General features: G+C 34.4%; 2 protein-coding genes across 2 annotated transcripts; one reads left to right on the plus strand and one right to left on the minus strand.

Moving 5' to 3' along the window:
• The first annotated feature begins 9226 nt into the window (after positions 1-9226).
• Positions 9227-17338, plus strand: LOC132049568 (oxysterol-binding protein-related protein 3A-like). The gene is made up of 10 exons (XM_059440430.1): positions 9227-9531; positions 10721-10814; positions 11538-11654; positions 11752-11824; positions 11921-12039; positions 12155-12276; positions 12984-13160; positions 14150-14294; positions 15624-15802; positions 16903-17338. The coding sequence occupies exons 1-10, from the start codon at positions 9413-9415 to the stop codon at positions 17147-17149; spliced, it is 1392 nt and encodes a 463-aa protein (XP_059296413.1). The 5' UTR covers positions 9227-9412; the 3' UTR covers positions 17150-17338.
• A 2732-nt stretch (positions 17339-20070) lies between these two features.
• On the minus strand, positions 20071-27797 carry LOC132049572 (UPF0161 protein At3g09310). The gene is made up of 5 exons (XM_059440435.1): positions 27600-27797; positions 27445-27514; positions 20904-20963; positions 20634-20774; positions 20071-20467 (listed from the first exon to the last, which is right to left on the minus strand). The coding sequence occupies exons 1-5, from the start codon at positions 27711-27713 to the stop codon at positions 20409-20411; spliced, it is 444 nt and encodes a 147-aa protein (XP_059296418.1). The 5' UTR covers positions 27714-27797; the 3' UTR covers positions 20071-20408.
• Between the last annotated feature and the right edge of the window lie 23 nt (positions 27798-27820).

Below are 27820 nucleotides of genomic sequence, written 5' to 3' on the forward strand. Positions count from 1 at the left end.
ATTTCATAAAATATTATAATTACAAGAAATATTTTTAAATAGGTAAAATTACATAAAAAATTAAAAGAAAACTGTAAATAAATGACATATAGTAACATCAGTATTTATATTAGTGAGGATCAATTCAAGTCAATAAGATATTAGCCATGTGTTTTAAAGACATTACCTAAGATGTTATTGTAAAATCTTTATTTAATAATATGAAGATTTGAGTAGTTAGTCCAAAGTTTTAGAATATTGCTCTTAAAAAGTAGCTAATGTTTTTTCTTGCTTTTGTTATATATATATATTTTGTACTTCTTTTTACAATCTTCAATATTATCTAAGATAAATTTAAATCATAAAATTATCGGTAAAATTTTTTGGGGCCTCAAAAGTTTGAGGGCCTAAAACAAAAGCTTTACTAGTCTCACCCTTGAGCCACCCCTGCTTACAACTTATACTTATATATAACATAATTTTACAAGTATAAACAATACAATGAAATAAAAGCTATTATGGAATACAAATCAACTCTAACATCTTAACTTTCAAACACTGAAAAAATCACAATTTCTTAAAACAATATTACTATCATACTATTCATTTTATATCAATAAACTTTATCAGTATTATAATTAAAACCTAATTCCTTCTTGAATAAAATTAAAATTACTTTCAAATAGCGAAATAATAAAATATGATAATTTTGATATATAGGACGAAAGACCAATGACAAGTGAAAATGTACAAATCGGCTATGTATTTTTAGAAGAAATATTAAGTGATATTCACCCTCACGATGTTCTCAAATAGTAAATATTGACTTGTTATTTGAGTTACACTCAATCTTCTTATTTCTATAGATGAAAAACTATTAAGTATTATTCACGTGTTAAAGAATTATGAGGGTCAACGATTTTAATTAAAGATTTTAACATATAATTTGTGTAAAAACTGTTAGGCGAGCCCCGAGCGTTGGGCATTAGGCATGTTTAGGGCGTACAATCGGGCACTTAGGGCGTAAGCCTCACAGGAACTAAGCCCCGCAAATGAGCCCCGGAGCGTTTTTTGCCAATGCCTCGCCCCGAGGCAAGCCCCGAAGCGAGTCTTGAAACTGCCTTTTAAAACACATGTAATAAGGCATTTTACAGTGGTAAATGACACAGCATTAATATTTGTGGAAGGCAGAATAACACGTCTTTTTGTTCGTTGGCTTTTGTGTTCAAACCTCATAAAGGCAGTTTCAATGAAGTGCATTCTCTTTTTGTATGTCCACAATTGAGTTGGTGTTGTTAAAACTTAATATTGTTTGAGTATGCTAAAACTTGTAGAAATTAGTTGGGCGAAGCTAAATCCAAATATCAGAAGCCTTTGGGCCGATTTGAGGAGGGGTTGGATAAAAACTTGAGGCTAAAGAACGAAGGAGTTGTAATCAATTTCAGACATTTGGGTGAAACTTCAAATAAAAACTTCTAATATTTGAATGAAAATTCAGACAAAAACTTTGTATTTCAACAGTTTATTTAAACTTCAGACCCATATGTCACCACTCACCAGTTTATTTAAACTTTAGATTTCAAATCTGAAATTGATTTTTAAAGCGGGTAAACTTACAATAATTTATACTTGGACTATACCATAAATAGGGGGCCCTCGAAGCAGGGGCGGAGCCAGCCCTGTCGGTGGGGGTTCGGCCGAACCCAGTAGCTTTTGTCCGAACCATATATTTGTATTAGAATTTTTGTCAAATATGTATAAATTATTAATTAAGAACCCACTAACATTAAATAATTAGAACCCACGACATGTTCTGAATCCCCGGCCCGCTGCGCCGAAGTGGCTATCCTTGCACTTATCCTAATAGACAAATATATCATTTTTTTTTGTGCGGATTAGCCTTCTTTTGGGGTGGTCTTTAAATTTTGTCCCTCAAATCGGTGATCTTTAATTTTTGTCCTTCGCCTAATATCCTGAGATTATGGGTTTGACCCCAAGCTCAGTAAAAAAAAAAAAAAAAGAAATTTCTCAAGACAGTAGTTTGGATTCGCAAGGCAGAGTTTCAAACTCTGCCTTGCGATTTTTTTAAAAAAAAAATCTTAACTGAGCGGGGGTTCGAAATCGAAACAAGAAATTCTGACGAAGGACAAAAATTAAAGACCACCAATTTAATGGGCAAAAATTAAAGACGACCCCAAAATAAGGCGTTCCCCATATATTAAGGCAAGAGTAGTTGAAGTTTTATTACAGAATCTATTAGTTAACTTAAAAGCCACTTATGCATAAGTGACTACGCTAAACATGGTTGGTAACCTATAAAAGAGTTTGAGTAATTTAGTGAATAAAAAAACATAAATTCTTGAGAATTGCAATATAGTTGAGGTAAATGTTGAAAATCTTTCCCAATTATACAAAAAGTTGTTAATGTTACAAACCTGTTGTTTGACCAGAAAAAGAAAACCACAATATATATATACTTACTTGAATATTTACAAACCACTGGCCAAAACATAACATTACAAATCCTATACAAAACATGCTTTATATTTAAAAAAAAAAAAAAAATTAAATTATTTTTTATTTTTTAAAAATCATTTTTTAAAAAATATTTTTTAATTTTTTTAAATATTTTTTTAAATTTTTTTTTTTTTTAAAAAAATGTATTTTTTGCAAAAACTTACAAAGTTGTATTGCGCTGATTAAAAAGTTTGCTCAAAATTTAGTGTATGAAAAATGTATGGTGTATATCTCGTGGTCCGCTCTTTATTTAAAACAATATGAAATTTGTATCTTGCTCATGTCTTAAAATTTCACTCACATTTTCATGTATAAAGTTCATGTTAGATTTACCTAAAATTAATACAACTACAACAACATTATATATAACTTTGATACAACATTCAAGATTTAAAATAATCGCTCAAATTTTTGTGTATGAAATGTGTATATCTTGCTCAAGGCTTAAAAAGTTCACTCAAATTTTATGTATGAAAGAAATAAGAAATGTGTATATCTTGATCAAGGCTTAAACATTATGCTTAAAATTTTATGCATGAGAATGGTATGAAATGTGTATATCTTCCTCAAGACTTAGAATTTCATTCACATTGTTTGTATATAAATTTCATATTAGGTTTTGGAAAATTAATACAACTACAACAACATTGTAACAATTTTCATACAATATTCAAGGCTTAAAGTTTTCGCTCAAAATTTTGTATATGAAAATTATATTAAAAATTTTGCTCACACATACACATTTCATACAACTTTCATACATAGAAATATGAGGTAATTTTTTAAGCCATTGAGCAAAAAAAAAAAAATTAATATTTAAAAAATATATATAAAAATTATTTTTAAAAAAAATAAAAATATTTTTTTAAAAAAAAATATTTTTTTTATAAAAAATATATATTTTTACGGAAAAAAAATAAAAAAACGAAAAATATATGAAAATCCGTCATGTTTTGTAATATATCGTTATGTTTTGTAAATAAGGAAAACTATCGTTACGTTTCGTAAATATTTCTCCTTAACATGTATATATACGTAGTTTTCCCAAAAAAAAACCACAAAACTTGATCACCACTGGCCCTGGCCCCCAATATTTTTGTGTTGCAATTACATTTTTTTGCGCTGATTGGCCTTCTTTTGGGGTGGTCTTTAATTTTTGTCCCTCAAATTGCTGGTCTTTAATTTTTGATCTTCGCTTAAAAAAGTGACCGAGGTTCTGGGTTCGAACCCCCTCTGGGAAAAGTCTGCCTTATGCGGCATAGGTTGCCTTAAGGCATAACTAAAAAAATTATCTTTGGATCCAACATGGTGATAACTAAAAGATAAAATTAAATCGGATCCGGATAACTAAAAATCTGCCTTATAAGGCGGCCTACTGCCGTATCCGTGAGGGCCTTAAGACAACCTATGCTTCATAAGACAGACTTTTCCAAAAGCCTTGCCTTGAGGTTTTTTTTTTTTAATGCCTGAGCCGGGATTCGAACCCAGAACCTCAGAGTATTCTAGGTGAAGGACAAAATTAAAGACCGGCAATTTGAGGGCCAAAAATTAAAGACCACCCCGAATAAGGGCCATTCCTGCGAATTGCCCCTGCAATTATGGAGTTCAAGGCCCAAAGTGGAGTGGATTAGGCCATGTTAATTCTATCTCTATCCAGGCAAACTACTAAAATCTTTTTTTTTGCGCGGATTGACCTTCATTGGGGGTGGTCTTTAATTGTGTGCTTCAAATTGGTGGTCTTTATGTTTTGCCCTTCGCCTAATACCTTGAAGTTGTGGGTTCGAACCCCAGCTCAGTAAAAACAAAAAATTCGCAAGGCAGAATTTCGCAATTGTCCATGCAAATTCCGCCTTAAAGGTAGAATTTGAGCCTTAAGGATAAAAGTTAAAGACCCCAATTTGAGGGCCAAAAATTAAAGACCACCCCCAACGAAAGACAATCCTGCAAATTGCCCCTACTAAAATTCGTATTGGGTCAGCCCATTTACCAAACCAGTTCCCCTAGCAACGGTGATGCAACATCGAAGACAGTATCAACCTAGGCTCGTCTTTCATATATTGTTTCTAAAAACTAAGGGCCTGTTTGGAAAGCCACCTGGTCTTGGAATTGGTGTAATTACTAGGATAGTAATTACACAATAGTGTAATTACAACGACCTGTTTGTTTGTCATAACGTAATTCTAGTGTAATTACAAGCGTGTTGATTGGTTGCACAAGTGTAATTACACGATTAGTTTAATTTAAAAAAAAAAAAATTATAAAAATTTTAAAATTAATATTTAAAAAATATTTGTCTTTATAAATGATATTAAATTAGTTATTTAATAACACATTGTTTCTTGAAAATACATTAATTAATAATCATATATTTGTAACTAATATTGTAAAAAATAATTGATATAAAATTTTCAAATTAATAATATTTAATTTTAATAAATTATAAAACTTAAAAGAAGGTTTTTTTGTGAGAATGTCATGGATTGGATGTTTGACAAAAAATATATTTATAAATATAATGCCATTACATTATTCAAATGTTTGACACAAAAAATCCATCAAATGTAAGTGAAAAATAAACAACATGCAATGTGAAAACAAATAACTTAAAATTGAAAATATAACCTAAATTCAAAATCCAAAAGAAAAAGTTTAACATAATAATCTTATGTCAAATTTCAACATTACATAAGTAAGTTTCAACGTAACTTTAGTAAATAATTCAAAGAAAGGGAAAATATAAGTCTATAACATCATTCACAACGAAATTCTACTTTAATAACGTGACTCGTCATATGTCAAGTTTGTTAATGACTCATACTTTCCAATATTAAGAGGTGTATTTTCAAAAATTAGAATAATAACACGGTTATGCTAAATAATTAAATAAAAAAAAAATTGCGAGCAATTACATGGAACCACACGAAGTAAAGGTTGGGAATGAGAAGAAAGGAAACGAAAAATAAATAATATAGAAAAACACATTCTTAAAAATAAAATAATTAAAAAGTAAATTAAAAAGAAATTAAAATAATAGAAATAAAAAATAAATTAAAAATCAAAAGAAATTAAAATAATAGAAATTAAAATCGCTCATACGTTTGCACTTTTTGGGCTTTCAGTTTCGTCTTCATTGTTCTTTATTGTGGCTGAGCTTTGCATCTGCTATGTTGAAAACTGGTCATTTTGTATTGGGTGGTTTAGAAATGGGTCATGTTAATTCTTAACAGATTTCATCTATCAAGGCCAAAGGTGCATAAAAATAACAAAATAAATAAATAAATAAAAAAATAAAGACCAAAGGTGCACCCACCTTTGAAAATTATAGGGACTATTAGTGCTTTAGTACAACAATATATTTAGGGGATAATTTTGAGGCAAAGCCCAGACATTAGGGACAAATTTGGGTTATTTCTCTAATGCATTTGATACATATGAATTGTACACACTACACAGCAATAAAGTCCAGGATAATGCTCAGTAACGATTCATCGAATTAATGTGTGGAAGAGTCTTTTGCTGCCCCAGATCCAGTGGCATAAATCAATGTTCGGTCCTCTCTAGCGAAAGATTATAAGCCTAAACCACACTACGAAAACTTCAAGGAAATAATCTAATATGACCAACTACAATTAAAAAAAATTGCATTGAAGAAAATGACCTTTAAAGAACTTATTTACTGATTTATTTTCGGTATAATTTTTCATTAGGTCCTTGGAGGAGTAGATTTGTGAATATTTGATTAAGCCTGTTCTCTGTATTGGAAAAACGTAAGGTATGCGCTTTAGACATTGGGTAATGCCAAATTGAAGCTTAGGCCCTATATAGAAGACATTGATTTTGCGTTATCAAATACTAATCAGTGTTTGCGTTATCAAATATTGTTTGATAACCATATTGATATGGTTCAACCATATTGTTTGCGTTATCAAATACTAATCAGTGTATTTAACAAACTACGTCAAGCTGTACTATTAATTAATAGAGATTCATTTATCGTATCATCCGATTTCTTAATTTATTTACTATAAGATGTTGGCCAGCTCATTCATAGGTTGTATCGACGGTTAGCTTAGGTCAGTTGCATGTTCTATACCATGTGGGCAAACGTGCTAAAGTTGATGCCTCAGAGGTTGTGCCACTGAGTTGTGAAGACATAATGTACCCAATTATACGAGGATTTGTAAGTTACAACAGACAAGAAGAGCAACTTACATAACTGAAAGAACTAACGAAGAATATGTATGGGGAGTAAAAGTGCGCCCACCCGAGAGGAGTTTAGTATTTTTGACAAGAAACGCACACACAAAATTATTTTATTTAATCTGTTTCAATTTATGTTATATATTTTGCTTTTTAATATGTTTCAAAAAGAAAAATATGTTTAATCATATATTTTCTTCATTTTATTCTTAACATGATGATTTATCGATACATAAATATCTGACTCATTTTAGACTACAGAAAAAAATTTGAAAGCTAACTTCTCTTATAGTTTAGGGGCCTTATTTGTCTTTAATTTGAACTGTTTTGTCTGGTTCAAACAATACTAATCACTCTAGTGAATGTTACGGGCCTATTGGATTAGGAGCTTCTCAAGCTCAAACATTTATTTTTCTAACTAGAAACGATCGTCTTGAGCGAATCTGGGATTCACTAAAAATCTACTGGTGTAATGAATTTTCCTTCCATAATTTTATTTATACAATAAATTTAGCGGAAAAAAAAAGTTAAAAATTGAATATATTTCTAAGTTTAGTTCTAACCCCGTCTTTGTTCATTGAAAAAGGGTTAAAAATGCATTCTCGTTGTGACATATAAATAGAGGTACAAGGTGACAGACACAAAAGAGATAATGCCGTATCTTGTACTACTAAAATAAGCAAGGCTAAAAACTATATTGACCCAAGTCCAAAGCTCAAACTTGTAGCAAAATTCCCTCCCAATATTCAAAAGAAAATTGACTTCTGTGGGTGGGGCGGAATTCTCAAGCAATTGGCAGTTTCATACAAAAAACTGACAGGCAAGATTCATTGGCACTTCATAATCAGCAATTCGTTATTGACTAAATTTTAGATTGACCCAGCTGTGTCACCGTACTCTCAATAATGTTGACTCCTTCATAGTTGCTTACCATATTCAAAAGTATAAAGTTTCTTTTATTCTATTATTTTTTCTGATTACTGTATCGTTCTAATTAAGATGTGTTTTTGGAGCAACGGCATAAGTGTTTTGTGTTTTTATAAGTGATCAAAAGATTCGAATCTTGAAATCAACCTCTTCAATGAGAAGATAAGATTTTTTATATTTGCTTCTTCAAGTTGACACAGACGGAAGAAATAATTCATATATCTACTTATAATTTGAGTAGAGAAAAATAATTCTATGAGAATGTCATATTCTTAATTATAGATCTCATGTATTATGTTTAACTACTTTTTTATAACAATAATCATACAATTAAGGTAAAAAATTTAATAGATTATTACAAAATCAATTTTTGACATGAGCTTTTTGATAAAATGACCTTTTCCCATTCATATTTACTTGCTAAAGACTCAAGATTTCAGGATAAAAGTAATACTGTTAATATATCAAAAATTTCTAGTTTTGGAATATAAAACATGTGTAAGATCCGCGAGGATATACAGTTTGGTATACGAGTTTGACGGAACTTAATAATTTTAATTTAAACCTCATTCTTATTTATCAATTTTTTTTAATTTAGTATATATAAATTAATTATTCAAATATTATAATTTAAATTTTTCATTCGTCTCTGTCGAGGGTAATCGAATAATAGAGTCTTCAGGAGTTCAAAAAGGAGAAATACTACTCTATTGTCTATTTGGGAAAAAATATTTACACGAAATGGCCCATATTTTTAATATTACCTGAAATAATCCTTTTATACATTATTATATACAACATGTATACATTATTTGCAGTAAGTGTATAATATTGTATATCATGTGTATAAACAACTTTTTGTTTTTAGCTATCATTATTAAATTAAAAGTATGACTATGTGAATATAATACTTTATGCTTGGATTATATATTATTGAAATTATCTCAATATTCAATATTCAATATTCCTTTGGAAGAAAAGAAGAAGAAAGATATTCGAATTGTCACTATTGCGTATAAACATTGTTAATTTTTTTTAAGTTATACAAATGCAAATTAAAAATATGACTATGTGAATATAATATTTTATGCTAAATTGTATATTAATTCCTTCACAAGTTTAGCCAGCTCAACATAATAAAACTTTTAATGGGCCTAGATATTCCTTTGGAAAAAAAGAATAACTTTTCCTTAAGAATAAACTTTGTCTTAAAAGAAATTTTTAGTTATGCCTTAAGGAAAAGTTAAAGCGCTTATGGGGCATACTTTTAGAAATGTCACTTGTTAAGGAATTACAAAGTTATCTTTGTACTTATGCCGTCTGCCCATAAGCCATCCCACAAAGTAGATCCGGCCAAGCTGGAAAGAAGGGCAATCCGCGCAAAAAATTGAAAGTAGCCGCCAAGCTGGAAGCAAAATCAAATCAAAGAGCAAACAAAAATGAAAAGAAATACAAATAATAACATGATCTGATATAGGTAATAGTACTATAGCTTAGACGCGTAATATATTCTCTCTAGTGGAGGCGGCCAAAACTCCAAAAGAAGATTCAATTTCATCTGTAAAAATGTCATTATTTTGACTTCAAATATATATAAAAAGAAAAAGATGACCCACCACTGACCTTCCTTCCTCCTTTCTTCTTTCCATAGTCTCTTTCTCTGTAATCCCTTTTACAAATCCCTCTTTTATTCCCCCAGTTTTCAATTTCAAAATCCTTCGTTCATCAGATCTTGCTTCAAAATCTTATTTTTCCTCAAAAAAAAAAAAAAATTTTTTTTTTAATCGACATGGCAGCCAACAATGATGGAAATCAAAGCGGTAGTGGTAATAGTGGTGGTGGTTTCTTTTCCTCTATAGCTTCGAGCTTGTCTAATTTTGGTAGTGCTATGTCTAAATCTGTTAATGGGTAAACCCTAATTTCATCCCTCTTTAAATGTTTTTAAATTTTAAAACACTGTATTGATTTTTAATTGACTGCAGATCGGAAACTTTGATTTACCTTTTTGCTACTTTCACCTCCTAAAGTTTAATATTTGCTATTATGTTTACCTAAAAATTGTGTCTTTAACTGATTAGGTGTGCTTTTGCTGATGTAGGAAGTTGTAAATTTTAATTCTACGTTTTTGGACTTTTTTTTTTTTTTTTTTTTTTTTTTTCCAAATTTCAAGTTAAGTGTATATTAATATATTCCCAAGTTTTGATATATGTTTATTGTGTTTACCTCAAATATTGTGTCTTTAACTGATTAGATGTGCTTTTGCTGATTTGGGAAGTTCTAAATTGTAATTCTCTGTTATAGGATTTTTTTTTTAACTTTTCAAGTTGATTATAATAATTAATAAGCACACACACACACAAAAAAAAAAAATCCTCTTTTGACATAGATTCATTTGATGGAGATATCTGAAATTGAACACGTTGACACGAGCAGCGTGCTGATACGTACTACCTTGGGTGCTCAAAGAATTTTCATTTGTCATTATGTGTCTGAAATTCCATTTTTTTTCCATGTCTGTAGTACTTAAAATGAAACTTGAACTTGTAACAACAGCTGTTATGTGAATTTAGTTATTTCTATAACTGCTTATCTGCTTAGGAAGCTAATTGCCTCTAAACTTTGATACTGCAGCATTATCTTGTTAGTCAATATTTATGGATGCCGATAATACATTTCTCTCTGCCTCCCTTAATCCTTAATTTTTTTGATCTTAGGAAGGTTTCTCGTATATGATACAAGAGGCACCATTTGTAGGTTTCTTGTATATGATACAAGATAAGGCACCATACAGATGCTTATATTTATGGCAGAATGTATTTATCCTTTAATGGAAGAACAGAAGATTTTAATATGCTGGTACAGAAAATGTGAAGTTTTATCCATATAGTGGTTTTTATTTGTTTTCTTGGTTCTTATTGGGCTTTAGTGAATGAATACATCATCAATTTTCTTTGTCATGGTTGATCAATCTCCATCAAATCTGCAATACTCCGTTATTTGGACAAACTGAAATCTTATGATATACCAGATATTTTCCTTGAGCTTAGTAACTTGTGATTTCTATGGGCGTTTTAGTCATAAGCTGTTATTGTTCCAGCATGCTTGGTTATGAAGGACTGGAAGTCGTAAATCCTGAAGGAGGCAATGAAGATGCTGGTGCTGAAGCCCAGCGAGGAAGATGGAAGGCAGAGGTATTAGCCCTTTTCCCATCTAATCCCGAAGGGTTGGATGTGTCCTCAGTGTTAGAGTAGCTCTCTCATTATTTGTCCAGCTTCCTATAATCTGTAAAGAGAATGAGGTTTTCCCTACCCCCCCTTTTGTCTCAATAAATTGTTTATACCTCCAGTATTTTTTGGGGAAGAATGTTGCCTTGGCTAATACCTGTGGAGACACACCAAGACTTGCCTCATCTACTTTTTATTGGATAAAGACTTGCCTCATCTCTCTTTTTTTTTTTTTTTGAGAATGGTAACATCTCCTTTTGCAGTCATCTCCATATAAAACTTCCCATTCAGCAGATACAGATCTATGTTGTTGGTTTTTGGATCTATAATTATCATATATTCCTTGGAAAGCTATTTACTCATGTAAATGCTTGTTTCTGGGTGGTTAGCAGAGAGATGGAGCTTCTATCAAGAAGAAGAAAATTGTATACTAGGCCTTCCCTCATGGGAGAACCAAGCAAGGGATGAGTGCTAGCGCTAAAGCCGTGTTTCTTCCCCTTTTGCCACATTTGACTACTAAGACAATTATATTAACTTAGTTATAAATAGGAAAATGAATAGTTTCAGATTCTTACTGATTAACCGACTCTGTCGATGGACAACTAAATAGGAGCAGCAGCACCAATGATTTTTTTGGGGGCAATTGTAGATTTCTTGTTGAGTGCATTCACACTTCTGAGGTTTTTGCAGGACCGCGATAATTATTGGAAAATGATGCAGAAGTACATAGGCGCTGATATTACCTCGCTGGTGACATTGCCAGTTATTATTTGTGAGCCTATGACCAACCTTCAAAAAATGGCAGAGGTGTGTTTTCAATTAGCTGCAGGATTGCAGCTTACTGCTGTATTTTGCTTTAATTTCTTAGTTGAGGATTATACTGATGTAGCAATTCTATTGACAGTTGATGGAATACTCCTATCTACTGGAATTGGCAGATGAGTGCGAGGACCCACACATGAGATTAGTGTATGCCGGTAAACAATCTACTGCTGTAGTGCTTAACATCACTCCTATTTTGAATACAGTATCTCTTGCTTAAATATGATACAACGAACAATTTGATTTTCCAGCAACATGGTTCATATCGGTATACTATGCCTTGCAACGCACATGGAAGCCCTTCAACCCCATTCTTGGTGAAACTTATGAATTGGTTAACCATGCGGGAATCACATTTATTGCTGAGCAGGTGAGTCGTACAGTCTTTCCCCCGATCAAATTTCAACTTGTCCATGGTTTCCTTGTTAGATGTTGATCTTTATTATTATTTTCTGTGCTGATTATATTAAGTCTTGTACTATCAGGTTTGTCATCACCCCCCAATTGGTGCCGCACATGCAGAAAACGAACATTTCACTTATGATATAACCTCGAAGGTGAAATCCAAATTCTTGGGTAACTCAGTTGAAGTCTATCCACTTGGCAGGTAGGACCTACTATATCGAATTTCCATTTTTTATTTATCAGGATTTTGAATTTCCTGTTTAAGAGAGCATGTTTTTTTGGTTGTTTTGTTGATAAGACCTTAAGAGAACCTTTAAATACCCAAAATTCTGGAGACGGAGAAGTTAATAGTTCTACATTGATCACTCGAAGAGTTCGGATAGTTTCTCTTGGAGGACCTTAGAAATAGAAGCAGCTTCATTTAACCGTTAGGTTCTGTTTGAAACATGTCCATGTTGGTGTAACAGATACGATAATGCAAGTTACTACAGGTTTACTTCTGGCTGGATGATGGTCCTTTTGTTTTTGGTAAGCCCGAGTGCTGCTTAAGTATAGAATTGGAACTATTTAGTAAACTTCAGGATGTAGCAGAAATGTCGTTTAGCATGCAGGACAATGTTTCAGATATATTATTTGACAGCAAAAAGTATCTGTGAGGTGGTTGCCCTTTTGTGACCTGTCCCTGAAGTATAGCTGAAAAGACGGCGTGCACGAACTTGATACATCGGGAGATCATCAACTCATCTACCACTAACTTTTGTTACATTATCCACTCTATTACTTAATTCAGAGATGATTTTGTTGCCTGGCCTCTATTTCCTGTTTCAGCTAAAAATTTTCAGTTATGTCGCAAATTGTGGACCAATTCCTTCTGTATCTTTAATTTTTGTTCATTCTATTGATGTGCAGGTCAAGGCTCACACTGAAAAAGTCTGGTGTTGTCCTAGATTTGGTGCCGCCTCCAACAAAAGTTCACAATCTTATATTTGGGCGAACTTGGATCGATTCACCTGGGGAGATGATCTTGACGAACTTGACGACAGGGGATAAAGTGTTACTGTATTTTCAACCTTGTGGCTGGTTTGGGTATGATTGATGATATTGTCACTCTTGTCTTCACCTGTTTAATGTTTCATTGCAACAAAGTGCTAGAATGTTTTCGCTTTCTACAGATCTTTTAAAAATACACCTGTTGGATCAATTAAGAACCAAGCAGTACGTAGTGTAAAAGGATGGTTTATCCTTCAAATTTCTTTCACTTATTCTGGTAATGCTTAGCAAAGAAAGTAATGATTGCTTTCATTCTTCACCGCCAAGTATTTTGGCGGACGTTACTTAAATTAGTGCAGAGTGGAAGAGAGAGTTCAAGGGATAAATGCCCAACATAAAATTTGTAAAATCAGTCATCAGAGTATGTAATAAAGATTCTAGATACTCCACACACTGCCATTTAGGTGATTGGAAGCTCACTTTTTCCATTTGTATGGTTTCATAATAGGATGAGATTCTGCGCTTGTTTCCTTGTGAAGCTTTGAATTTGAGATCCAGTTTCTTGGAGGCTTCGTGATTGAACCCTAGTTGCTTATAGCGATTGTGACTTGTTGCCAACTCTCTGCACTATCAAAGAAACTGTCAATTTAGTGCTCTCTTTAGCTTTAGTAAATGACGTAAACTAACGCTATCATTTTCTCTATTTCTTTGAGTAAAAATGTTGATATTTCTAGCTTTCCTTCTATATGGTTTTCATATTAGCGTTAGAATAAAGCATGTTATGTCCATTTTGTACTTCAGTATTTGTGTCTTGAAACTGTCCTGCACCAAGCCCTGTCCCCGGGCGAATAGTTCATTGCCTACCAGAATGGGGAATGTTATTGTTTTCTATACCCGGGGTCCTAAGACTACTAAATTACATATTCCTTGCCAATGAGAGGCTGTATAGAAGACGTTCTCACTTAAATTTTCTTTGTTTTTTCTTTTTTCTGTTTTTCTTTATATAAATCTGATTGTGTATCAAATATTTTCCTTCTCTTCCATTTTTTCCTTTCGATTTTTCTTAACTATCATGTTTTTGGCAGTGCTGGTCGCTATGAAGTTGATGGATATGTTTACAACAGTGAGGAAGAACCCAAAATTTTGATGACTGGAAAATGGAATGAATCCATGAGTTATCAACCCTGTGATTTGGAAGGGGAACCCCTGCCAGGCAGCACTATGAAAGAGGTGAAATTCAGCTTTATTTCTTCAATAGTAACCCTTGGTCCAATGCAATTTTCTTTGTCCTCCTTTTTCTAAGTAAATTCTGTTTGCTTTGTTTAATCAGAACCCCTGGTCCGATCTTTCTTTTTCTCTTCATGACTTGAAGTATGTTGATTCCTCCAGTGTTTGCAATAGATTCCTCCAGTGTTTGCAATAGTGTTTGAAGTTTCTCAACCAAGATTAGGTTGGTTAAAGTATGTGTCATATGTTTGCCTTTTCCAAATTGTAGCTAGGATAGTTTACAATGGACTCCATGCTTGATTTGGAAAGCCTTTCTCTTGCTTAAGCAAGCCACATAGTCCAAAGTTTGAAGGATTGAATTTAAACATAAGATTCATAAAATGTAAATTATGCTGTTGTAGACTTGTAGTTAACATTATACTCCCTTCATTGCAAGATAAGTGGTGTTTTTAGCTTGGGCACAACCCGTAAGAAAACTACTCATTCCTAGAAGGTAAGATGTATCTTCAATAACTTACCCTTAATAAATACCTTGAAAAAAATGTAGCTCTTCAGTAGTTTCTTGGTTATGTAAAACTACATTTATCTAAATAAGGATAAAATTCGAAGAACATCATTAATACCTTCTTGATTATGTGAAACACCACTTATTTTGAAACAAAATGAAAAGGTAAAAATACCACTTATTTTGAAATGGAAGGAGTAGTAAACTTTGCTACTTTCGACCTTCAAATCCCCTCATAACGAAAGAGAAGCAAGAAGAGCACAGTTACCTGCTATGTCGAAAATGTCTGACATAAGCTATGATATCTATCAATCATGTAAACTTTCATACTTCCCAAGTTTGTGTTCCATTTGATCTACCGAACTTTAAATTCAGTTTCCTATCCTAGTAAAGTCAATCTCATAATTGGAGCAAATAATGCTTAGGACATTTATACAGGGGTACTGCTATGACTACATTATAGAAATGCAAATGTAGAAAGTGGAAGCAAAAACATTCTAGGCTATTTGAGATACATCTTATATACAGGTGCTGCTATGACTACATTTTAGGAATACAGACGTTAAAAGTGGAAGCAAAGACACTCTAGGCCACATGTTCACATGTATGCATATATCTAAGTTGGGAAAATTTATAAATTTACATTAAAGCTCTTGAAATTTATTTAAACTGAAACCTTATGTGGTGCAAGTATTTTGGTTCATCAGGTCGCATGAAGCTTGATAGCATCTTATGATATCTAAAATGATGATTATTGCTGTCAAGTGAAAGCCATGGACTATTAATATACGCAAATTTTCACATGCAAATTCTTTTACTTGTTTCAGGTCTGGAAAGCTGCTGAAGCTCCAAAAAATGATAAATTTCAGTATACATATTTTGCCCACAAGATTAACAGCTTTGATACGGCACCCAAGAAATTATTACCATCTGACTCTCGCTTGCGCCCTGATCGTTCCGCACTCGAGAAAGGTGACGTGTCCAAAGCTAGTTCAGAAAAGAGCCGGTATGTCTCTCTCTCTCTCTCTCTCTATTGGTGTCATTTTTGTCAATCTGCATTTTACGTTCTTCATTTTTGTGTGCATAGTTAACTATTAGAATTTCAAATATCAAATCTCGAGCATTGGACCTTTCTGTGGCATGAAATTGTTGTCTGGAATTAGACTCCATTTTCCTTTGATTATACCCTTGCTTTTTAGTCAAGTGCGTAGGGGTTCAAAAATTGCTTTAGGTTATAGGCTCAAATCCAAGTGTGGCATCTTTGACCCCCTTTTATAAATTACATTTAAGAAAATAAAAGGAGCCCATTCATTGTTGCGATATAGAGGCTGCTCCTGACAATGTTCACGTTCTTTGCGCAGTGGGGTTCTAGTCCGCCATTGTTTGTAGTGAGCCACATTTCTTGATGTTAAAAGATGACCATCTAGTTTGTTTCCTTCAGTGTATCAAATTGTCATCCTGGGGTGGACTTCAGGGTTTCTCCAAGGATGTCATCTCATTGTTGATCATAGACATTTTCTTTGACAAAAATGATAACAATTTGCCACTATTCAAGGATGTAAAATGGATTACTGATATTGTCTTAGCTTCATCAACACACTTGGATGGGAAAGAGGGGACAAAGAAAAGAAATACCAGGCTGTTCGAGTGACTAGTTGATATCCCCTACTTTCGTAGGCCTGGGTGGTTCAGTTGGTTGAGCATGGGGCTTTCATAATGGAGGTCTCAGGTTCAAAACCCTCTGCCTACAAAAATAGGGGATTTTGCCTTCTGGGTCGAGCTCGTCGCACATGGCTTGCCTAATGCGGGTTATCTCTCCTGTATGGTTTGCAGGCTATTACACAGGAGCAGAGTTTACCTTGTGCGCACCCAAAGGGTAGCAGCTGTGGGTTCCCTTGTCATTAAAAATAAAAATAAAAAAAATAACACAGTCCAACTTGCATCATGAAGTTATTTTTATCACTGGCAAAATAATTTTTGGTGGAACAAGAAAATAATGAGCCCTCTCCTGTCTCACGTCTTCCGTCATATTTAGTTTTTGGCTATTCAGTGGCAATTGTCCAAGCCTCTTACTATTTATTGGTGTATTTGATTTTATTTATTCAGTTTGGAGGAGAGGCAGAGAGCTGACAGGAGAACAAGAGAGACCAAGGGCGACGAATTCAAACCAAAATGGTTCAACTTATCAAATGAAATTTGTCCTACACCTTGGGGTGACTTGGAGGTGTATGAATACAATGGCAAATATCATGAACATCGCGCTGCTATTGATAAATCTGACCATGTCGAAGAGGCTGATGCTAAAACGGCTGAGTTCAACCCCTGGCAATATGATGATTCAGTAGTTGGATAATTAGTTGTTTCTCTTATCTGTATCTTGTGTTTTTGGCAATACCTTTTCTTCTTCTACTACTGTATTAGGCCTATATTAGGTCTGCATTCTTTTCCGCAGGGAGTTAATTCCTACATTTTATCTATCTTGAGATTGATAAAAATTTTGTACATATGGTTGCACTTAAAGTACGGTTTTGAGATTTTCTTATACCTGCTATAAGTAGCATTAAATAGCAAATTTAAATTTATGTATTCAGAGACATAAGGGTTGGGAACTGATTTCCTTAACCATGCTATTTCAATTTTTTTTACTTGGTGCTTCATACGATTGACACACTACTTATTTCATAAATTGGTGAACCCAACATTTGTGGATCCAGAATTACTCCCTCTGTCCCAAAAAAAGGAACTTTCCGCTTTTCGAGATTCAAACGAATTGTTCTTTAATTGTAATTTTTTCAAATGTCTTTTAAATATTTTAAATAATTAATTACGGAGACTTATAGTTCTTTTTTACTTGGTTTTCAAATATGTAAATTTTATTTCGAAAAAATTAAAAATTCTATGTTCAAACACGAGTTAAAATTTAAAAGTTCGACTCTCAAAAAGTAAAAAGTGTCAATCTTTTTGGGACGGAGAGAGTATAAAATTTGGTTTACTAATTTATGAAATGAAAATAAATTGAGTCCATTAATTTGTGAGATAAAAAAAGGCTTCACACAAGTTTCAATTGAGTGAGGCACACTCTGAAGTCTCTTGAGTAAAAGGTGCTTGAGAATCTATTGCATACTATTACTCCAATGTCTCGCAGGGCTACAGTAGATTTTTTTTTCCATTCCTTTTTAGACGGGCATTAATTGGTTTTATAACCCTTAACATTTTTTATAAGAGATTTGAAAATGACTATAGAAAGTGTGCATGATATAAATGAAATGGTGTGATGGGTTAGTTTTTGGCGTTTGTTTTGTTTGTAATGGTTAATCTCGAAGAGGCTCACTAAAGCACAAGCACGCGTCTCGTAAAGGTGTGGTTAATGATAACTACCTCAAACAAAAATGTATTTTAACTGAGTGGAATGATTAACATGTACATGATGTGGTCGTTCTATGATAATTGCGCAGTTAATTGATGTTCGTCGTTTATCATTCTTAAGTCTATTAATTCAGTTTGTTTAAGCAAGTCATTCGGCAAGTCGTTAGTCAAGTGAAGTTTTAATTATTTATCAAAATTAATATTTTTTGTTGACCATTTTTATTGCTATTTTTTCAGCCATCAATGGTATGTCCACTTATTATTAATTTAATTCCTCACTGATACATACGTATCTGTCCCATCACTTAATGGTAAATTCTTTCATAGTCTCTTGATTATTATACTTAGTGTCGCGGTTGAATGGTTGGTCTAAATCTTTCTAATTAAAACAAAATTTTCAAGTGTGTCAAATTCATAATGCCAAATTCATTTTACTAGCTTCAAAACCTAATCAGATCATGTTTAAATGATATGTATATAAATGTGATGGAGAAATGATCACCAACTATTTGGTACAAAGAATGGCAGCATTCCTTTCATTTACCTATGGAATACTGGTTTAACAAATCAGACATCTTCAATCCGCCAGGAAATTATGTAGTATCAGACTATCAGGACATAGTCACATAGCAGAAACAATATATTTTCCACATTTGGCACTCTGGTTCCATTTTTTTTTTATTGGGAAAATCAACTTCTTCCTGAGCCTTTTGCCATATTTCCTTTTCTATAGGTCTAACTGCAAGGTTAATTACAGTCCTTAATAAATTTCAAGGATATAAAGAATGCAGCAATTGAATGCGAAGAATACAAGATACCTCAGGGTGAAGCTGTGGGAGGGGGTCGAGAGGTTAAAAAAAGGGTACTTAGATATAGAACTTCTAACTACAACATCCTTTCGGAATTGCAAGATCAATCACTGTTATTTCTGGTCCACCTCAACATAAAATTTAACTGACAACGACCTCCATATTTGAGATTACACCTATAATTACATGACCTCAGATAGTTTTCAGAGGTTGCATCTTATTGTAAAATAGCTAATGAGCTAAGAGAGATGTGTTCGTCAACAACCAGCGTGTAAGAAAGCAGTAGGAAAATAATTCTGAACAAAACTAAGCAACTCAATCAATTCTTGATATTATCTTGTGATCCTTGTTCAAAAATCACAATAGACTAGTCTTAGTAGAGGTCCCAGTGTAAAAGGATCTTTTAAGCTTCATTTTCTGGTCTAATCTCAACGACGACTTAGTATTCAAATCCAGAATATTAGGTAAAATAAAAGTGATTCAAGTCATCTCATACTTGCCTCAAGCATGTATGCAGCCAAACGAAAAGACTTTTGTGCTTTTGGTCCTCGTGAAATAGGATCAAATGTGCCACTTCAAATACATTGTAGGGCTAAAAGTGCTACTAGGGTATCCCAAGGTAAGACCAAATGCAATATCGCTTAGTTGATACAGTCTTGAGCATAACTTTAACTCTAATTGAAGCTAAGTTTTACTAAGATCTAAGATTCTTTTTGCAGTATATGATATCGAGCATTGGGCAAACAAAGAGTACACGAACTTGATATTATGCTGTAAGTAAAAGTATGATGTTTGCTAACAATTTTGAAGCAAATCAAGAATACTTTTGAATATGCAGTTTCACTTCTTTATTGCCATTCTATTACAATAGTGAATTTAAACTGTGCTGTATGAATCTCTAAGTAACAAGAGTAACTAGCTGTCAAATATGGTCTGCTGCAGGTGGTTCGGTTTAGATGTGGTTCCCTAATGCTTTGCATTAGCTCTCTAAGAATACCAAAGACTCAAGTTTTATACGAATTGGATGAACCTTTCCTTTTTGCTCAAATTGATAACCTACTAGAATATAAACTATTAAAAGATGTAGAAGTGAACTGCGTTGAAAAAGCAACAAACACATTCTGTTTAATATCAGCTAGAGAAGAATGTTACTTTGACTTGCATTACCGAATACCATAAACAAGATCGGAGGTAGTATAAACACTAGCTTTGGTCCAAACCTGTATAAATGTGAATAAATCACTAGATATGTATAGAAGTTAGATTCCAAACCTAGGTACTAGCACTTGAGGCTGTGTCCTAGAATCTAGAACCCATAAGATTCAAATCCTGGCTTGCCTTTGACCATAAACAATGCATATATATAATATATTTGTTCCAATATCAAGGGTTTGCATTACCAAAAGCCAAACCTGTACTTTCATCTAACATCAAGTGTCATTCCTGTGGTGGACTTTCCTCGCCGAACCATCTCGGGGGATCAAAACCAGATCCTCCTGTCATGTTCGAAAATATAATATGAGTGACATACAAAAATCTTACTCCAAGATTTATCAACAAAATCAAAAGTTTTACCACATCATTAAGCAGGATAAAATAAAGTAGTTCCTGCAAAGCTTCAGAGTGACCTCAGAATTTAAGCAAACGATGAAACATCAGTACCTAGAGGGTTACAGCGACAAAGGCGCCATGCTGTTAAGACTGTCCCTTTAGCAACTCCATATTTCTTGTAAGCAATCATGGAGTATTCACTGCATGTTGGTACATACCGGCAACTCTTTGGCATTATTGGCGAGATTTCTCCTGCTTAACAGTCAATGGTTACGCAGTCCTGCTGGTCTTTATGGCATAAAAGTGAGAAATTCAAAATAGCTCAATAGAATCAGGAGAGGAGATAAGTCATATTTTAGCTAAAACATATCCTCAACTTACTTTTATAGAACTTGAGCATTGATAATGCAGCTTTGACCCCTAAATTATCTTCTTCATCATCTGAATTCAAAAAGCAAGCACCAAATTTCAGCAAAATGCAATCCCAACAAACCTAAAATCTGTTGGAAATTGTGGGTATCTCAAAAGGAAGTACAAACTATCCGTTGGAAACTAGTCGCTACTAAGTTGTTGGAGCAACACCTATATATAGATGGCACTATAGTGAACAATGACTTAGATTTCCAATTCTGCTTTCTATTTTTTCTCCTTCTAAGCTGGGTTTTTTTCTCTCTTGTGGTCTATAACTGAAAGAGCTTGTTAAATCCTGGAGATACGCCTCATTATGTTATTTACTGTGCGGGTGAAAAATCCTTAAGGATAGTGTCATTGACACGCCTCAAGCTAAATTCTATTCTCCAAAGTACTATTCTTTATAACAGAATCTCCCTTCCCGGCATATAAATTGAAGATCCAACTCATAGTAGTGTGTCCACTTGTACAGTTTTACCAAGAAAAAACTTACACACATCCGATATTTTATCGAACCAATAAATGCTAAACATGTGCCATTTACATAAACTTTTGATCACTTAATCATGATGAATTGTAATTTATATGTACTCTCACCTTAATCTAACACAATTTAGTGCAAAAACTGGATGCACACAAGTCTTTCTCCTTACAGCTACTCTCTCTTGGATTGAGATTATATAGCTAAGGTATAATTTAACCATGACTAAATTAAGGTACGCAAACACCTTCATTTTAGACATATTTCAAAAGTCTGTGTGTGTATTATAAAGTGGTGCACGCATTGACTTGTTAAATGTTTGAGGTCCACCACATCAAGGGCGGAGCTGTTGGAAAATAATGATCCCACCCAGGAATAATATCCACGCTAAATAACAAAAATAAGAGAGTAACAACGACACCAAATCTTTTAACGGGGTAAAATACAATACACGAGAGGAGCAACACAATACTACTATAGTGAGAAATATTACAACTTCGTAGTCTCAAAAGACTATACCACACTCAAAGAAAATAACACTCTTTATTTTAGACACCTCACTATAACACCGGCTCATACACTCTACTTTTCTTCACAGACTATTTCTATCACAGTCTATGAACTGCTCTCAACTCTCTGTGTAACTCTCTCTATAGCTCTCTGCTTATGGTGTACTTCAAATAAGAGATCGACTTCCTATTTATAGGAAGAGTTGCTGTATTCATCAGCCAATCACATTGCAAGTTTGGCCAACTTGTAATTGTAATTGGTTATCACCAAATTAAAACATGTTACGACATATTGCAAATTTGTAACTTGCTGCCGGCCAAAATTGCCTGTCAATCCACCAATCATTTATTTTGATTTCTCATTTCATTCTTTTGCTTTTTTTTTTTTTTCTTTTATTTAGTTATTTGGTCCCACAAATCTCTCCCTTAATTTTGATTTTTCTTCTTCATTCCAAGAGTTGATCTCAATCTCTGAAAATCTTCAAATTTGAGAGGCTTTGCGAAAATATCCGCAACTTGGTCATGAGATTTTACATACTGGAGTTCTACCTCCTTCTTGGCAATGCATTCTCTAATGAAGTGATACCTTGTGTCAATATGCTTGCTTCGATCATGATACACCGGATTCTTAGCAAGTGCTTGCGCCGATTTGTTGTCAATGCAAATCGTTGTGGCTTCAATTGTGGCAAATTGAGCTCCTTCAATAATCTTCTCAGCCAAATTGCATGACATGTACATGATGTTGCTGCTACATATTCAGCTTCACAAGTCGAGAGAGTAACAATGGATTGTTTCTTTGAACTCCAAGAAATAACACAATTACCCAAGAAAAACACAAAACCAATTGTGCTTTTTCTATCATCAATATCTCCCGCATAATCACTATCACAAAATCCCACAAGGTTAAAGTCATTAGAAGAATTATAAAACAACCCAAGGTCTATCGTACCTTTTAGGTAACGAAGAATTCTTCTAGCAACCTTCAAGTGAGTAGAGGTAGGAGCTTCCATGAAGCGACTTACTACTCCAACTGCAAAGAGTATATCTGGCCTTGTACAGGTCAAGTACCTCAAACTTCCCACGAGACTTTGAACAGAGTGGAGTCCGCCTTTTTTCCATCATCAAACTTGGACAATTTTGTTCCACTTTCCATTGGGTGTTCACGGGATTGCAATCGAACATGTTAAACTTCTTCAAAATCTCCTTTGTATAGCTTTCTTGAGATATGAAGATGCCTTCCTCCATTTGCTTCACTTCTAGGCTCAAGTAATATGACATGAGCCCTATGTCCGTCATCTCGAACTCAAGGGACATAGCTTTCTTGAAAGCTTCAAACAAACTTGGGTTATTACCCGTCAAAACAAGATCATCAACATAAAGACAAACAAGCAGAATATCTCCATTTGTATGAACTTTAATATAAAGAGCATATTCATGGAGACATCGAGTAAACCCATTGTCTTGGAAATACTTGTCGATGTGACTATTCCACCCTCGTGGAGCTTGCTTTAATCCATATAAAGCTTTGTTTAGCTTCAACACTTTATCTTCATGGTTTTCGACCGAAAAGCCTAGTGGTTGCTCAACATAGACTTCCTCTTCAAGATATCCATTCAAGAATGCCGACTTGACATCTAGTTGATGGATTTTCCACTTCATTTGTGCTGCCAAAGAGATCAGCAGACGGATCATCTCCATGTGGGCAACAGGTGCATAGACTTCCTCATAGTCAATACCTTGCCTTTGCTTGTAGCCTTTAGCCACAAGTCTTGCCTTGTATCTCTCCACCTCTCCATGAGCATTCTTCTTTGCCTTGTATACCCATTTAACACCAATTGCTTGATGACCCTTGGGAAGAGTTGTTAATTCCCAAGTGTTGTTCTTCTCTATTGCCTTGATCTCCTCCTCCATGGCTTGTCTCTATCTTTTATCCGTAACAGCTTCATCAAAACTTATTGGTTCTCTGTCAGCAAAGAGACAATACAAAAAATCAAAATTAGTAACTTCTTTTGTATCATCATAGAGCTCTTGGATGCTCCTCAGCCTCTGTGGCCTTTCACTTGAACCTTCTTGAGAAGAAGGAGATGCAACATTTGCTGGAGAAGGAGGTGGGGTTGCATCCTGTGCAGGTGTCATGGTCTCCTGCTCTTCATCATCTCTAAAGTATGGAAGAAAGTCATATGTCCTTTCTTCCTGAGCCTCCCAATTCCATGTCGCTTCTTCATCAAATTCAACATCACGACTCACCACCACTTTGTTGTTGCTTGGGTTGTATAACTTTTAGCCTTTTGAATTTGTGTCATAGTCAACAAACACATGCTTGACACTCCGATCATCAAGTTTCGCTCTCTCTTGATGTGGCACATGAGCATAGGCTATGCTCCCAAATATTCTCAAGTGTTTGACACTGGGCTTTCTTCCGCTTCATGCTTCTTGAGGTGTTTGATCTCTAACATTTCTTGTTAGAGACCTGTTGCTCAAATAAACTGCACAAGAAACAGCCTCGGCCCAAAATTCTTTTGGCATATTTTTAGCTTTCAACATACATCTTGCCATGTTAAGAATTGTCCTATTCTTTCTCTCAGTAACTCCATTTTGTTGGGGTGAGTAAGGTACCGTTAGAGGGCGACGAATTCCATGAGACTGACAAAAGTCATTAAATTCTTTTGAAGTGAATTCGCCTCCTCTATCGGACCTTAAAGCTTTTATTTCATAGCCACTCTCTTTTTCTACAAGTGCTTTGAAATTTTTAAATGCAACAAAAGCTTCTGATTTTTGCTTCAGGAAATACACCCAAGTCTTTCTACTGAAATCATCAATAAAGAGCAAGAAGTATTTACTTTTACCAGAAGAAGGTGGATTGATTGGACCACATACATCAGTGTGAACAAGCTGCAGTGGCTTGATTGCTCTTGACGTTGCCTCTTTTGGAAAACTCTTCCTTGCATGTTTTCCATGAAGACAAGCTTCACATAACTGATTGGGATGGTTGATTGAAGGAATCCCATCTACCATGTTCTTTTCTCGCATTGATTTGTGCACTTCAAAATTCAAGTGCCCAAAACACATGTGCTGACACCATGATTCATCTTGCACATTAGCCTTCAAACACGTTGCATCAATTGTCTTAAGATTCAAAGAAAATAATCTATTCTTTTCCATAAGCACTTTCGCGATTAATTTTCCACTTGAATCTCTAAGCCAAAGATGCATATTCTTCATATGAATATCATATTCTTTTTCAAGAAGTTGGCCCAAACTCAAGATATTGCTTTTCAATTTTGGCACATAATAAACATCTTGAATTAACTTGTGGCCACCATCTTTATAGGAAATCAGAATTGTACCTTTTCCTTCGATTTGTACCTTTGAAGTATCTCCAAAGGACACGTTGCCTGTCACCTTCTTAGTGAGCTCCACAAACATATCTTTGCATCCACACATGTGGTTGCTTGCTCCATTATCAAGGTACCACGAACTGCAATCATCCTTATCTTCTTCTTTGAGTGCCATTAACAATGTTGACTCATCTTCTTCTTTCTTGTCGTCAACAAGGTTAGCTTTCTCTTCAACATTACTATGACATTCCCAAGAGTAATGTCCAACTTTATGACAGTTGTAGCACTCAATTTTAGATTTATCATACCTCGTTTCGTTGGTACCCTGATAATAGCCACGTCCTCTTCCTCCTTTTTGTCCACGACCACGACCTCTAAATGGTTGTTGGCTTCTCCTTTCATTGTTGAAGTTGTTGCCAATGGTCCTTCCTTTTCCACGAGTGCCACGACCTCTTCCTCGTCCATTTCCTCTATAACTCTTTTCACCTCCAAAATTTTTGAAGGATGCCTGAGTTTTTAGAAGTTGCTCCAGTGGCTCTTCTTGTCTCCTTTTTATCTTTTCTTCGTGGGCTTGTAAAGAACCCTCCAATTGCTCTACCGTCATTGAGTCTAAATCTTTAGACTCCTTAATTGCACACACCACAAAATCAAATTTAGGTGTTAAAGAGCGAAGGATCTTTTCCACCACACGTACATCGTCTACTTCCTCCCCGTATCTTCTTAGCTGATTTACAACAGCCATCACTCTTGAACAGAAATCCGAAATGGATTCGGATTCTTTCATTTTTAAAACTTCAAAATCAGCCCTTAGAGTTTGAAGTTTTATCTTCTTTACTTTATCAACTCCTTGGAGAGAATTTTGTAAAATCTCCCAAGCTTCCTTTGAGGTGGTTGCATCGGCCACCTTCTCGAACATGCCATCATCCAGACATTGGTGGATGAGAGTGAGGGCTTGTTGATCTTTCTTTCTTGTCTTTGTCGAGACATCTTTTTTATTTTGAGACAAAGTCTCCTCATTATCGGGTTTTGCATACCCTTTGTCTACAATATTCCAAACATCTTGGGAGCCAAGAATGGCTTTCCTTCGTAGATACCATTTTTCATAATTTTCTTTTGTGAGACGGGGGTACTGAAATGACAGTGGACTATTATTTACCATCGCTCTGATACGACGTTGTTGGAAAATAATGATCCCACCTAGGAATAATATCCACGCTAAATAACAAAAATAAGAGAGTAACAACGACACCAAATCTTTTAACGGGTAAAATACAATACACGAGAGGAGCAACACAATACTACTATAGTGAGAAATATTACAACTTCGTAGTCTCAAAAGACTATACCACACAAAGAAAATAACACTCTTTATTTTAGACACCTCACTATAACACCCGCTCATACACTTTACTTTTCTTCACATTTCTTCACAGACTATTTCTATCACAGTCTGTGAACTGCTCTCAACTCTCTGCGTAACTCTCTCTATTGCTTTCTGCTTATAGTGTACTTCAAATAAGAGATCGACATCCTATTTATAGGAAGAGTTGCTGTATTCATCAGCCGATCACATTGCAAGTTTGGCCAACTTGTAATTGTAATTGGTTATCACCAAATTAAAACATGTTACGACATATTGCAAGTTTGTAACTTGCTGACGCCCACAATTGCCTATCAATCCTCCAATCACTTATTTTGATTTCTCATTTCATTCTTTTGCTTTTTTTTTCTTTTTCTTTTCTCTTTTATTTAATTATTTGGTCCCACAGGAGCTATAGCTTCGCCTAAGGGTTCAACAGAACTCAATCGAAACTTGTATTTATGTTTAAAAATTCACTTACGGTACGAAGGAAAATGTTTTCCATACAAGTACTATGGGAGGTAGGGGTGGCTGGGTGGGGATTGGTTGGGATGCGGGCTACAGGGTAGGGTGAAGATGAGGTAGGTTGGAGGACACAATCAACTTTTGGAACTTGTTTTTCCTACGCAAGTCATTTACTTAATTATTTTAAGGAACTTGTTTTCCTGAAAAAAATGTTTTCTGACTGAACGTGGAAAAATTGAAAAACATTTCCTTGAAAATGTTTTCCTCCATACGAAACACACCCTAATAAGCTTTAGCGTTTTCCAAGAATCCATAACTCATGAACTCAAAACCTTAGCTCCGTTTCTGCGTCACATACCTCGAGAGTTGTTCTCTTCAGAATCTGACACACTAACGATACATAAGCTCCGATTCTGCTGCCTGTATTTCTACAATAAAAAGAAATTGGAAGTTCATATTATGGTTAATTGAAAACTGAAAGGTAAGAGATGGAATTGTGAGAAATGAAGTTACTTTTCTCAGTGGAAAGAAAATATTTGAGTGCTGCTTCCTGTAAGATGACCAATTTGTTGAAGAAAAGGGTTTACAATGGGAGGAGTAGCTGTTGAGGGACAAAGCTAGCGCCATTGATGGATGTGAGGAAGTGGCATTTGGTGCGAATTTCTTGATTAACTGGGTGCACCGTAAACGTGGCACTTTTCGATTGTCCCAATTTCAGACTATATACTCCCTTC

This window comes from Lycium ferocissimum, chromosome 3 (assembly GCF_029784015.1).
Source record: "Lycium ferocissimum isolate CSIRO_LF1 chromosome 3, AGI_CSIRO_Lferr_CH_V1, whole genome shotgun sequence".
Classification (NCBI taxonomy): Eukaryota; Viridiplantae; Streptophyta; class Magnoliopsida; order Solanales; family Solanaceae; genus Lycium; species Lycium ferocissimum.